Source organism: Lepidochelys kempii, chromosome 6 (assembly GCF_965140285.1).
Source record: "Lepidochelys kempii isolate rLepKem1 chromosome 6, rLepKem1.hap1, whole genome shotgun sequence".
In the NCBI taxonomy this organism is placed as follows: Eukaryota; Metazoa; Chordata; order Testudines; family Cheloniidae; genus Lepidochelys; species Lepidochelys kempii.
The window spans coordinates 45,907,955-45,921,702 of NC_136385.1; the positions used below are offsets into that span (position 1 = coordinate 45,907,955).

At 40.2% G+C, this 13,748-nt stretch overlaps 1 protein-coding gene across 2 annotated transcripts in view; it reads left to right on the forward strand.

The window, feature by feature from the left end:
• The first annotated feature begins 300 nt into the window (after positions 1-300).
• Positions 301-13,748, forward strand: part of SLC5A12 (solute carrier family 5 member 12) — a 28,992-nt gene continuing 15,544 nt past the window's right edge. For both annotated transcript variants that reach the window (XM_073347812.2, XM_073347813.2), the window contains exons 1-6: positions 301-969; positions 3,166-3,231; positions 6,377-6,428; positions 8,146-8,213; positions 10,055-10,209; positions 11,766-11,906. In XM_073347812.2, coding sequence (XP_073203913.1) covers positions 613-969; positions 3,166-3,231; positions 6,377-6,428; positions 8,146-8,213; positions 10,055-10,209; positions 11,766-11,906 — 839 coding nt within the window. In that variant the 5' untranslated portion in view covers positions 301-612. The remainder of the gene's footprint in view (positions 970-3,165; positions 3,232-6,376; positions 6,429-8,145; positions 8,214-10,054; positions 10,210-11,765; positions 11,907-13,748) is intronic.

Sequence of the window (13,748 nt, forward strand, 5' to 3'; positions counted from 1 at the left end):
ATAACTCTGTTCTCTCCCTTTAGTGCACAAGGGCAGATTTTAGCCATGTCTCAGAAGCAGCTTTTTGAAAATAGAGCCCATGTACCACTCAGTGCACTTATATGTTCCCAGACATCCTCCTTCCTTTTTCCCCCCTTAAATGATTTTTTACTGCCCTCATTTTATTTAAAAACCTCTGAGCAGTAAAAATCTGTATCTAGTCAATGTGTCTGAGTAATGTTTAACCTTAAATAAAAACTTGACAGATAGATTCACACTCTTTTTATCTTGTTTCCATTAGTTATTTATTTCTCAGAGAGCCTGAATGCTTCCTTGGTACATACTTGATTAGTAGACTGACAAGAACCTTGATAGGGCCAGGGTACAAATGTACATAGTTCCTTTAAAACTCTATCTAAACCAATTTGTTTTGTAATACTTTTGAATGAACTGGATCAAAAGCTCATAGCTGGACTTTGGATCATACTTTTCCTGCTTTTTTAATTTTTAGCATTGATAAGCTTTGGAAACATCTCTCTTTTTAGGAAGGAGCTAATTGCTTCTGTGAATCCGATTTAGAAAAACAAAACAAAAAAAACCACCTAGATATCGGAGAATTATCCAGCCAGCACTATGTCCAAGTTCATAGCTCCCGACATTAAAAACTTTGTGGCGTGGGACTATGTTGTTTTTGCTGCACTCTTTCTAATTTCTTCTGGCATTGGCGTTTTTTTTGCAATTAAAGAGAGGAAAAATGTAACTTCAAAGCAATTTTTAGTAGGTGGAAAGCAGATGACATGCGGACCAGTGGCATTGTCCCTTACAGCTAGTTTCATGTCTGCAGTCACTGTTCTGGGAACACCTGCAGAGGTATATCGCTATGGAGCGCCCTTCATTATTTTCTTTATTTCATATACGTTTGTCATCATCTTTACTTCTGAACTTTTCCTACCTGTGTTCTACAGATCTGGGATTACAAGCACTTACGAGGTAAGTAAAATTGACACTAACCAGTCTATTATGTATACAGACATTTCTAACCCAATTCTATGGTAAAACCTGTCTTTTGGAATAGTTCAAAACCACAGGGTATTTATTTATACTTTGGCATTGAATAGCATTATAATAATAATTATTTATTTGCATTGCAGTTATGTTTAGGGTACCAATCCAGGATTAAGAGCCCATTGTACCAGGCAGACTAGGGAGCTCACCACCTTGCTTAATACAGTAGTACAAAAGTAGGTTAAAGTCGGTAAATGCAAATAAGAAAGATATTGCGTGAGGAGAGCAGTACAAATGTGGTTAGGCTACCTCTACACTGCAGTCAGGGTATGCTTTGCAGCTCACGTAGATGTACTTGTGCTATCTCTACCCTAGCTAGCTCACTAAAAACATCAGTGAGGACACCATGGTGTGTACTTTAGCACTGGCTGCACAAGCAAGTAGATAGCCGGTGACGTGGGGAGAGGCTCAGGCCCACTGGTGCAGGCTGCCCTGAAACCTGAACCACAGTGTCAGCACTGCTATTTTTGGTGAGCTGGCTAGATCAAAGCTAGCATGGGTACATCTAATAAGCTGCAAATCTCACTCCCAGCTATACTGTAGACATCGTCTTAGTCTCCATAAACAGGAAAGAAAATGCTATTCATGAGTCGGTATTAAAGAGGGGCTCAAACCACTAAATTCCATTTCTGACCCCCCAAACTACTAAATTCAGGGTTGTCTGATCTGGGATTTTGGCTCAGTCCTTGTGAATCTAGGGGCATTTACCGAGTATGGATCTGGGTTCAGATTTTGACCACTACCAAAATTTGCAGGTTGAGGGGGATGGATCTGGGCACATCTCCAGTGATTAGGTCAGGAAACATTAAAGGACTTGTAGATGTATCTGAGGGAGTTGGATAACACCAGTTTTTTGCTCCCTGTGCAATTTCCCAGCTGTTTCTGAAATTTTTGCCAGGCATGCCTCCCTGAAAGAAACGAATTCCTGGTATGATTGCTCAGCAGCTGTGAAAATCAATTGTCACTGTGGTGTTATTACTGAGAGCACAGTGCACAACCTCAATTATCTGGATGTCATTGGGGACAAATTTTGGACAAGTAAGGTATTCAATAGTCAACTGACTTAATAGAGGTCATGGGACATGGTCCTGTTCTTTACTACAGAAAGATTCAGTTACCTAAGGAATGGGTGAAAAAAAGCCTCATGGGCTACTAAATCAAACCAAGGTAATGGGAATGTTTGTACACAGCCACAGAGGTTTAAAAACAAGGGAAAAATTCCATCTGAAAAACTATGCATAGGCATTTTGAAACGTTTCATGGCTAGGTTAGGAAAAGTTCAGATGGGAAATCTGTCCCGGTCACCAGAAGCAAAGTAAACAAGGGCACTTTCCCAAATATATTGGGATAATAAAAGATCAGAGTCAAATTTTCCTCCCCATTTCATCATTGCAATTCAATTGCAATCCTTGGGATCACTTCAGTGTAACTGAGAGAAGAGTTTGTCCCAATGAATGCAAATAAAGATGACAAGCTTAAGAGTAACAGAGAAGCTACTCAAGTATCTCTGCATTAAGATTTCTAAAGGACAGAAAGTCCTCGGAATCTTCTGTAAATAATGTGTGCTGGGGAGCATTCTATATGGTATGTAATCCTCAGGAAAGTATGGATGGGTACTCAGAAATTGCTAAGGGCAGCGGTATCCTTAATCAGTTGGAGTTTATCCTGATGATTCGAGTGAGTAGATTTCTATAGAACCCAATCCAGTTTTTCCTAGTTAGCTTGCAGATGTCCCCAACTCCCCCCCCCCCCATGTAGCTGGATGAAGAATCAAAATAAAGCAGTTTTTCCTTTTCTGATTTGCCTCTGGATTTTTCCAAGGACTCCCAACATAACAGGTACTATCAGGTAATGGATAGTTCAGTTCCACCCAACACATTATTTTAGATACTTATGATTATGATACTTAGATACTTTAGATTAATTAGAAAGCTTCTTAAAATGTAATTTTCTATGGCTGCAAAGATCATGCTATCCTGTTCATTAGTGATGATAGCAGTGTTAGTAAAGTCAATGGGACTACTTGTGGAGTAAAGTGCTATTCAGTGCTAATAACTGTATCATAATCTGGCCCAAATGTCACAGATGCTTTTCACTAATTGTACTTTTCATTTCCCCCAGTATTTGGAGTTAAGATTTAACAAGTCTGTTCGCTTTGCTGCAACACTGATCTACATAGTGCAGACGGTAAGAAATGCCTTTGTGTGCATAACCGGGTTTTCTGTAATATATTTACCTAGAAAAGCTCAGCTCAGATGAAGCATCTGTTTGCAGTGAGGTCCTGTTTTGTTTTGTTTTGTTTTCTTTATTTTCCAGTGGGCTTATAGACTAAGGCTCAGAGAGGGTGAGTGAGTTCCCTGAGGTATAGGGGTGCTAATTTTGGTTGGACGTATTCCTGGAGGTTTCATCACATGGCAATCTTTAATTAAAGATTCATTTTTACTGCCTGGAGACTCCAGGACAATCCTGGAGGATTGGCAACCCTCCTGAGATACTGTAGTGAATTAGAGAGGCTCATCTGGGATTGGACTCTAGATGTCTCCTGGCACCCAATCCTTTGCTCTGAGGAACTATGAAGCCACATGACCCCTTTCACCAGAAGAACATGAGGTCCTCTGTAGTCCAACGGCGTAGTTGCTTAGCTAACTGAACACATTCTATCATTAAAACTTTTTATCTGATTGCTTGTTCCTCCCTCTCACACAGCACTGGCCTGACAGTTGTAGAGCAGTTGTGAAGATCCCTTGAAGGCACCAGTTTATTTAAATTCTGGCCTGGAATCTCCCCTCCAGCAAGCTCCTGCCAATACCCACCCTCACCCAGACACTCCTATCTCTTCACCTTGAGCACCCCACTGATTTCACCCTTCCAGCTCCTTCCTGTTTAAAAATAAAATTCTTTATGGCTGCTGCCCCCAGCCATCACTTTGACCTCCCGCTGGACACAATTGTGCACCCACATGGTTCAGCCATTCTTGCTCCAATCTCAAGAGGGTTTTTTTCCCCGTCTACTTTCTCTCAAAGGACACTAAGTCACTTTCAAGTCCACTTCTTTGTGTAGTCAGTAAAACAGACTTAAATCACCTTTGTGATCAACTTAACACCACATCTCTATGTAGCCAAAGGAGGTGCATTTCTAGCACATGGCCCCTTTTGTTACAGCAATCATCCCTTCTGCACATTTCCAGCAGACAAACTTGATTCTGCTGTTTGGCAGTTAGAGAAGCAGGGGCGGCTCTACCAATTTTGCCAGCCCAAGAGCTGCCGCCGAATTGCCGCTGCGGGTCACGGACTGCCACCCCATTCTGAATGCCGCCCCAGACACCTGCTTGGAGCTGGCCCTGTAGAGAAGTGGTTGTTTTAAAAGACTATTTTTGATCTCTGAAGTTTTTTGGGTGGCCACCTTTATTTTTCTTTGAAAGATTTGTAACACAAGCTCATAAAAACAATCACTCAAACTAAATTTTCCAAAAGATAATTGGTGTGATTTGGTTGAGATAAGTAGGTAGATTCTGGATCATGCTCTGACCCCTTTGAACCACTCTGATTGCACAAAGTGGCAATTCATCTGGCTTAAATAGCCACCTGAGAATCCCTCTGGTAGTTGTCTCAGCTCATTCGGGAAGAAGGCTAAAGGTGATTTTTTTTTCTTTAACAAGATGACCCAGTGCATGTACATATTCAGGATTTTAAATCATCCACAACCATATGTGCATCACATGAATACAAACCAATGCATATACAATACAGCTGTGGCTATGAAGGAGGACAAAGACCATAATTGCAGCTGAGCAGCTTGCCATCTGGTATTTTCTCTCCGAAGGTACACTCTAGGATTCTCGGCTATATTTAGAACAGTGCCTCTGTTATAGGATTGAGGATTAGTTAAGTACTTTTTACAAAACTAAATTAACCTCTTTAAGATGCCTTCCCACTTTTTAGTAATCCAACAGGCAGATGAGGAAATGAAACTAAGGCACTTACAATGAATTTATTTAGGTTTTCAAAAGCAAGCATCAAAACACAGTCCCTGAATGTCACTGAATTACCAGCGAAGGGTGAAATTCACCAAGGTGCAAGGTTCTCTGCACACTGTGGGCAGTACAGAGAAACTGTGCAGGGATGGTGGGCCAAACAACCAATACACCATGGCTATTGAATTTCCTGTGTCTTGTAGACATGGCTCCGAAACGAATGCACTGAGGAAGCTGTTGGGAGTGCAGGCCATGTAATCTGTGCCTATTGGATACATTACCTCCAGTTGCTTAGTAGGAGCAATAAGTGGCAGCTACTTCAACCCAATAACCTTGCTTACTCCCAACCAAAAAAAGCCTATGTAAAATCAGTCAGTGCAAGGGGTAGGGGAGAATTTCAGTAAAGCTGTAATATTTTTTCAAATCTATACTGTTTCTGTGAAGGCTGACCTCTAATCAGAGGAAAAAGAACAACTCAGGGGAATAATACCTTAATAATAATACTTATCATTTATAGAGTGCTGTATATTACTAACAACCTTATAAACATTGACTCACTAGTCCCCACAGCCTCTCCCCCCTGCCTCCATGAAGGAGGTGAATAAATAGTAACATCCCCATATCACAGATGGGGAAGCTCAGACAAAGAGAAATTAGTGATTTGTCCAAGATCAACACAGCAAGTCAGTGTGAGAGCCAAGGTAGAGATACAATTATATCAACGGATTTAAAACTATTCATAGTAGCAAATTATTTTAACTAAACATACAGGAAAAGATGCGTGGAAGGTATACATGTTTGCTTCTCAGGAGACTGTTTTCCAAACAAATTCTACTCATTTAATGTTAGCAGCCTTAGCAATGCAGTTCAGTATTTTACTTCTCTTTTCTTTTCCCTCCGCAGTGTCATTATTTGTGCTTAGAATTGTTCAGTTAGCAAAAAAGTAGCCAGTTACGGAAAGGGTTCTGTGGACTCTGTCAGATATTAACAGTCACCCAGGTTCAACATGAGTAGGCTAGGCTATTTCTGTGTCATTGTGTTGATATGATTTCACATCCCCAGATATGACTTTCTCTATCTGATTAATATTTCATGGCACCTAAACACCACACTGATAGGTGTATCAAAAACAGCTAGATAGATATTGTTGATGTATCCGTAACTACAGAGTTAAAAAAGAAAATGAAGTTTGATTTTGTAGAGATTAGGGACAGAAAGCCTTACAGTTTAGAACCTCATCCACGTTTCACCATATTTGGGGGCCTTTGGATCTGATGGTTAGCTTTGAGCTCCTCTCTAATCAGAAACCAATCAGCTGTTTTTCCAAGTATATTCTTCATGACCTTTTTTCTCCTTCAGATTCTTTATACTGGAGTAGTGGTTTATGCTCCGGCATTGGCTCTTAACCAAGGTGAGTTTCCAGCCCAAAGCACATGGCTACACCAATCAACCATGTCACAACACAAGCAGGATAACTGAAGCAGAGAGATTAAAACCAAAATGCTTTATAAAAGGTTCTGTACCTTCATTTTAGTAGCTCTACATTTGCTAGCTCGCCCACCCCCTCTTGTGTCAGTACACCCTCAGGAGTCTGTCATTTACCTGCTCTATTTTAGTTTATACTAAAGAGTAACTTGAGGAGGTGAGTGCTGAACAGTTTCTCAATATCTTGGCAAAGTGCTCAGTACAAGGTGATGATCCACCACTGTACTGTGTACTTTGATTCTTTCTTCCCCTTCCAACGGCGCACTGATCTCTAGGGGATAAAACTGAGATCTCTCTATCTAGAAGTATTTCAGTTGTCTAACTCCCAGCAGGAAGGCTGAAGAGTAAGATTGTGGTGTCTCTGATACAGCAGGTGGCAATTCTCCAATGCCCTTGCATAGCTCTAAGTGGCTCTATGCTGCTGATCATGGCATGTTTCAGGGAAGATTTAAAACCGGGGTCCTGAATAATGATAAAGTTCCTATAAAGTTTTTTGTAACATCTCTCTTTCAAATTCCACTGTAACTCCAATCCCTGTTTCCCCTGTAGCTACAACTGAATACTATGTTCTTCACTTTTTGTGCTAAAACTATTGTAAATCAGGGATTCATCGCTCAGTTTAAGTGTGTTGCGTATTGGCTATCTCCATGAAAGGAAAGGAATCCTCCCACACAGGCCATGGAGTGGTGCCATAAGAGGCTACTTCAGCCCAATGTGTCCATAAAGAGCAGATAGGAGTTGGGGAATGCCAGAGGACCCATACAGTGGTGCATCATTTGACTCCATATTGGCTTCTCCCAGTCCCCTCCAACTCATTCCCCAGTGGAACTAGACTCTGTTTTATGTGGTATGAGTTACCCCCGAATTCATACCCTGCAAGGTGGAACCAATTAATGCTGTTCCTAGGACTGCTTCAGCTGCATGAGTGGGACCTGGATTGCCCCTGTAGGTGAGGCTTCATTCTACACAGAATTGCAATTTGTGCACTGAGCAATGAAACAATTTGGCATTTTTATTCTACTTCACTACGAACAGGGAGTTTCAGCCTACCTAAATTCACTATGGGCCCTACAGCTTTGATGTTAAATTCACTTGAATTACTTCAGTTCTAGTTACATCAATGGGAGTCCTGCATACATCTCTGACAGCAGAATTTTGTTCTCCCTCTTTGAATCATTGGAGTCTCTAAAGCACTTGGTACTTTAGTTGATATTATTAATTGCAAAGGAAAAAAAAATCATCAAGGCAAATTTTATTACTCATGAAATCTGGACAAAAGGAGAACTAAGAAATCATTGCTCTAGAACAATTACATATTTAATTCTATCAACTGCAAGATCTTCCACATATCTCACAGAAATAGTTTTGATTTGGCCTTACAACATTATTCAACTTAATGATTACTGTCACACAAATGAAATGCAATTAATCACAATTTGCAAGAAGGCAGCAAAATTAAAGCAATGATACAAAACAATACGCATCAGAGTCAAGAAACCCTTATCTTGTAGAGGAGCGCCTAATAGGAAACCAATATTAAAGTTAATAATTACTCCTATCCTGCTGGAGTAAAAGGATCCAAGTTATTCTGATGAACTGCACCTGTTGTTTTACTACCAATTTGATTTTCTTTGGTTTTACAGTGACTGGATTTAATCTCTGGGGTTCTGTATTTGCAACAGGAATTGTCTGCACTTTCTACTGCACTCTGGTATGTAACTAACACAGTAGAAAGGTTTAAATACAGATGATAAAGGCTAACACTACTCAGATAAGAAGTAATAGAAACAGGGTTTCTAATTATAGCTAGAATGACTGAAGTTTGCATTAGTAAACATAGAAACATTTGGCAAGCTAACAATCTTTCAAATATTACATCTATTTTTGTACATTTTATGGGAATAAACAAACAGTTTTATATCTTCATCCCACACTCTGAATTCTCAAGGTTTAAATCAGATAGCTTAACGCCAAGGCCAAGACTTTTCAGTTCAGAGAAGGAAGTGATAAACTTTCCTGCCATACTAAAGCTTCTGGGAAGAAGATAATGATCTCCCTGACTATGTTTCTCAGTCTATAATTTATAAATGGTAAGGGGACAAATTCATTCTTGGAATAACTCCAGCAAAAGTGTAGGGATAGAACCTGAGATGAACACACCCCACTGATCCCAGGCCTTATAAAGAGCTTCAATTTTGAGTGAAAGTATCATGAGAACATCCATGAGGATTTGTATGGGAGCAGATACACTTACTCTTTGAGGATTCATTGTGCAGTAGACAGTGATCACCAGCTTCCTGTGGATATCAAGGGTAACACTTATGCGATTTAGGCGCTTAAGTCCCATTGATTCTTAATGTATTTTTGAAAATGGAGCTTAAGCTCCTAAGCCACTTGGGCACTTTTGAAAATGTTAGTCTCTGTCTGAGCCTGAATACTGAGAGCTTGTAAGGAAAGGGAATCAGTCATTGGGGGAAAGTCAGTGGGTGGGATGTCTGGGACCAGGACTACCAGGATAACATTTGACAATTAAGCATGAAGCCAAAGCCAGAGGGACTCCGGGGCTGGAGGAGGGATATATAACTTTTAGTGGGTGGAAGAATTGGTGATGGAGTGAGGGTTGGTGGCAAGAGGCAGAGCCTAAAATGGCTACTGCCATGAGCTGGCAGCCACTTTACATAGCGGATAGTCAATCTCTTTAATTAGGGATGCAATTTGTACACAAATCAGGGATACACTCTAATTAAGAAGATTAATCATTTTCTTTCCAAACTCAAAATAATTAAAAAGGCCATTGCCCATAACCTGAGGCCTAAAATGTGGACTTTTTGGTGTAGGGATTTACACAATTTAATAGAAACGTTTCCATTATTATTTTTATTTTAATAACAATTTTCAAAAATTAATATTCCCATCCACTGCTGAAAATGAAACCCCCTCCCCCAATATTATGCTAGTCCATGATATCCAGAATATGAAATGACTATTAAAAAAAAAGGAAATTTGCCAGTTTAGTTTCAGTTTCCACATCATGGAGTTTTCTACTATCTTAACACAAAACAGGGGAGGAAAGATAGTCCTGTGGTTAAGGCACTGTACTGGGAGTCTAGGGTTCAGTTCCTGACTCTGCCACACACTTGTGTGTGTGATCTTGAACAAGTCACTTAATCTCTCTGTACTTCAGTTCCCAATCTGTAAAATAATACATCCTTTGTCCGAGAAGTAGAATGTAAACCGTTTAGGGCAGGAACGGTTTCTGACTATGTGCAAGTACACAGGGTAGGATTTACACCTTACGCGCTCCTAGGCATAGCTTCTTCAGCCCCCCTTCCCGCCTACAGCTGACCTTCATGTTGCACAGAGTTTTAGAGAGGTAAGGCACTACCAGAACACTGGTGACCCTAGGCACATGCCTACTGTGTCTAACTGAAAATCTGGCCCCACATGTACAGCACCTAACACAAGGCCCTGAGCTGACTTGGGGATTCTAAGCTCTACTGTGATGCAAACAACAACAAGAAAATGCAAATATACAACTTCTTATTGTTTTAGGGAGGATTAAAAGCTGTTGTCTGGACAGATACATTTCAACTGGTTGTCATGGTGATTGGTTTCTTAACGGTTCTGATTCAAGGAACTGTTCAGAATGGAGGACCTACCAACATCTGGGAGAATGCCAACAATGGATCGCGCCTAGCAGTATTTGAGTAAGCACAACATAAACTCTGCCTGTAATTCTCATTATGTTTTTTTCACATTTCAGATAAAACCCTACTGGCATTAAGCTGCATTTAAACATTAATAATTATTAAGAGTTAATTTCTGTGACAATGAGTGGTTCTTATTCCTCAATAAAAGTATTGCAGATTGACTATGCTTTAGGAGGTAGCGTGCTTTAAGTCAGTGGTTCTCAGCCTTTCCCAACTACTGTACCCCTCTTTAGGCATCTGAAACTCGAGCCCCGCCACCTGGGGCTGAAGCATATAATAGCTTTGCAGGGCCACAGGCAATTGCCCTGCTTGCTGGTCCTGCACTTGTGACCTCCCTAAACCCATCCAGCGATCCCCTTGGGAATCGTGACCCCCAAGTTGAGAAACAATGATCTTGATGAGTTGACGTACCCCCTGGAAGACCACTGCATATCCCCAAGGGTACGCATGCTCCTGGTTGAGAACCACTGCTTTAAGTATTCAAGCCTTAGTCAAGTCATCCAGCTCTTGGGATGTTCTATAAGTTCCATAAAGAACTCTCATTCCTTTCTTTCCTAATGTGTTTCGGTAAAATCCTGGCTGCACTGAAATCAATGGGAGTTTTGCCAGTGACTTCAGAAGGACCAGAATTGCAGCCCTTATGTTTATCTCTCCATGGACCTTTTTCTAGGATATTCCCCACCCCCTTTTCACACATCTTAACATTCCCCATCTTTAAAAATACCACATTATTTTAAACACACTTGCCACTGTAGCTAATACTGCTGCCACAAGACTGGTGCCTGCTGTGGTGAATTGGCCTCCCATTGGCGGCTGTTTAGAAACGAGCAGCAGCGACAATGGTGCTGTTATAAAAAAAACTAAGTGTACTATTTTATCAACAGCCGTTCTTGGATCAGAAATTAACAGAGCTGTAACGGAAAGGGAGTTGTACAAATAAAAATAAGATTAACTTTAGTTATATTTATTAAAATAAAATTACAAGGGGGATGAAACTTAAGGCATAAGCTAATTGCTAGTTTAACTCTGGAAGACATTTATCTTCCTGGGCTAATATATGGTGATAGTATGACTATAGTAATTAGGTGGATTATGGAGCTTTTATGTCTGAATGTATGTGGCATTGTCCCCTGCTGGGAACAGGATACCGAATGAGATGGACCATTAGTCTGTTCCGGAGGGGAGGCGGGGGGCAACCACTTACTTGTGTGCTTGTTATAACTAGTGACTGGTGCAAGGCCAGTAAATATAAGGCTAACTTTCTCACACTTATAAGTCTCAGTATATCTGAGGTATAACACAGTGATTAGATATTCTTTTTAGCAGAGTAAACACACAAAAGCTTTGCTGTTTAATGATGAATTTGGACTGAGCATTAGCTACTCCGTACATCTGATTTAGATAAGTGTCCTAACTGCAGATTCAGATCTTTTGGTATTCCTCAAAGCTCAGGGGTGTTGGAAACTAGACCTTTGGTTCAGGCATATCTCTATTGTGCCTGAATGTTGGGTTTAATCAAGTGGAGCTGAATTACTTTCCTCTCTGTCTTGTAGCTTTGATGTAGATCCTTTAAGGCGACACACCTTTTGGACAATCACAGTTGGGGGAACCTTTACGTGGTTAGGAATCTATGGAGTTAATCAGTCCACAATACAGAGATGCATTTCCTGCAAATCAGAAAAGCAAGCTAAACTGTAAGTTGTCTAGTATCAAGAATGAACCTAAACTATTCTCATAATCAGACGTAATTTATTTCTAACTCTTCTTCTACGGGACTATTCTAATAACTTTTCAAATATACACAGGGAGCCTGGTATGGGCAAGTTAACAGAGATTTAAACATCTAAGGGCGAGATTCTGAAACCTTTATTCACATAGAGTTGTATTGAGTAGTCCTGATGCTCTTTGGGACAATTCATGGAGTAAGAAACAGTTTAAACTTTGGAAAACCTGCCTCAAAGTGAATCTGCAAAAGTGGGGTTTGTGTATCCTATTAAGAAGTTCACACTGGTGTAATGGAATGCTAAATTATATTACAAGTTCAGCCATTAGCTGGCAGTGTGTGTAAAAATTCCTTATATTTAAACAAATCTCAGCCATACCTGGCAGAGCATTAGAGGATGTAATGATGAACACAGATGGTGTGTATCTTGCTCAAAAGGAAGCTCTGTGACCACTCCATATCTGGTACAGAAGTACATGACCATTGGTATCTACGGTATTCTTGAAAAAAATGGAAAACCTTTTTAATGTATAAATATCTCAATAAACTGTCATTAAAAACAGAACTAGTATGTACAGAAAAAGACATGCAACATATCAAAAGATTCAAATATCTTCATGAACTTGCTTTACTCCCAAGTGCCTAGAGCTGGTTAAATAATGAAAAAAAGAGTTTTGCTCAAATGTTTGACTTTGTAAATGAATTAACTTTGATCATAGTCATTTTTGATGTTCATTTTCTGTGAAGATGTAAAAGACTGGGTTTTCCTGACAAAAATTTGTAGGAAGTGAATTTCAAAATCACACCCATGGTCATTCATTCAAGCTAAATGTTAAATTCATATGAACAGGTATTTGTACAACTGCCTACACACTTATTCAGTACGGAACAGAACAAATACCATGTGACCTTACTTAGCCTGTCACAACTGAACAACACAGCTCAGATCTCTCAAATATTTATCAACCCAACCCAGAGAATAAGGACTTTGAACAGATCTTCTTCTTCTGCAAATAATTCTGAGCAAAGACATTTAAAGAAACCACAATCTACTTCTAGACGTTCCACAATCAGAAAGCCTAAATTCATTACATAAATTACTTGTTGCAAATTACTCCCACAGCTCTACATGTGACAATCCCTCCCTGATTAAAATAAAATGCCTATCTTCAAAGATCTGCTTTATGGATTTTTTTCCAGCAGTGGAAGGAGAGAAGTATGTTTGGCAGCAGGCTGCAGGATCCTCCTTCCATGACGGGAATTCCATTTGGAGGACGTTCCATAGTCCTCTCTGGACAACTTGCTTCAGGAGAAATTAAATGAAGCAGCAGCACCAGGGTCTCTCACATTCTAGAGCAGTGGTTCCAAAAGTACACCCCATGTGTCAAATACCAAGTCCTGGGACATGCAAGATTTACATGTAGCAGCAGGAGCAGAACTCAGCAGAAGAGGCTTTCAGACCAATTACCATTCATAAGAAAAAGGGGAGAGAAGGGAAACTTATTCAAACCTCTCTCAGGCCATAAAAAGATTTAGGTTGTGTTCTGGCAACAGCCACAGATTCAGATTGATTCTTATTTTGTCCAAAATTAGTTCACGCATCCCTATCTATGACACACATGGTAATACAATCAAGACAGCATATTTTTATAGAGACCTAAAATCCCATCTGTTCAACAAGAAGGGGAGCGGGGGGTTGTGGGGGGGGAAGACTTTCCTTTAAAGTAACATAGTGTTATTCAATGCAAATTCACCCTGGGGACAGAAAACCTATTACAGCACAGGTGGGGATCCAGGGCTGTACACAATACCA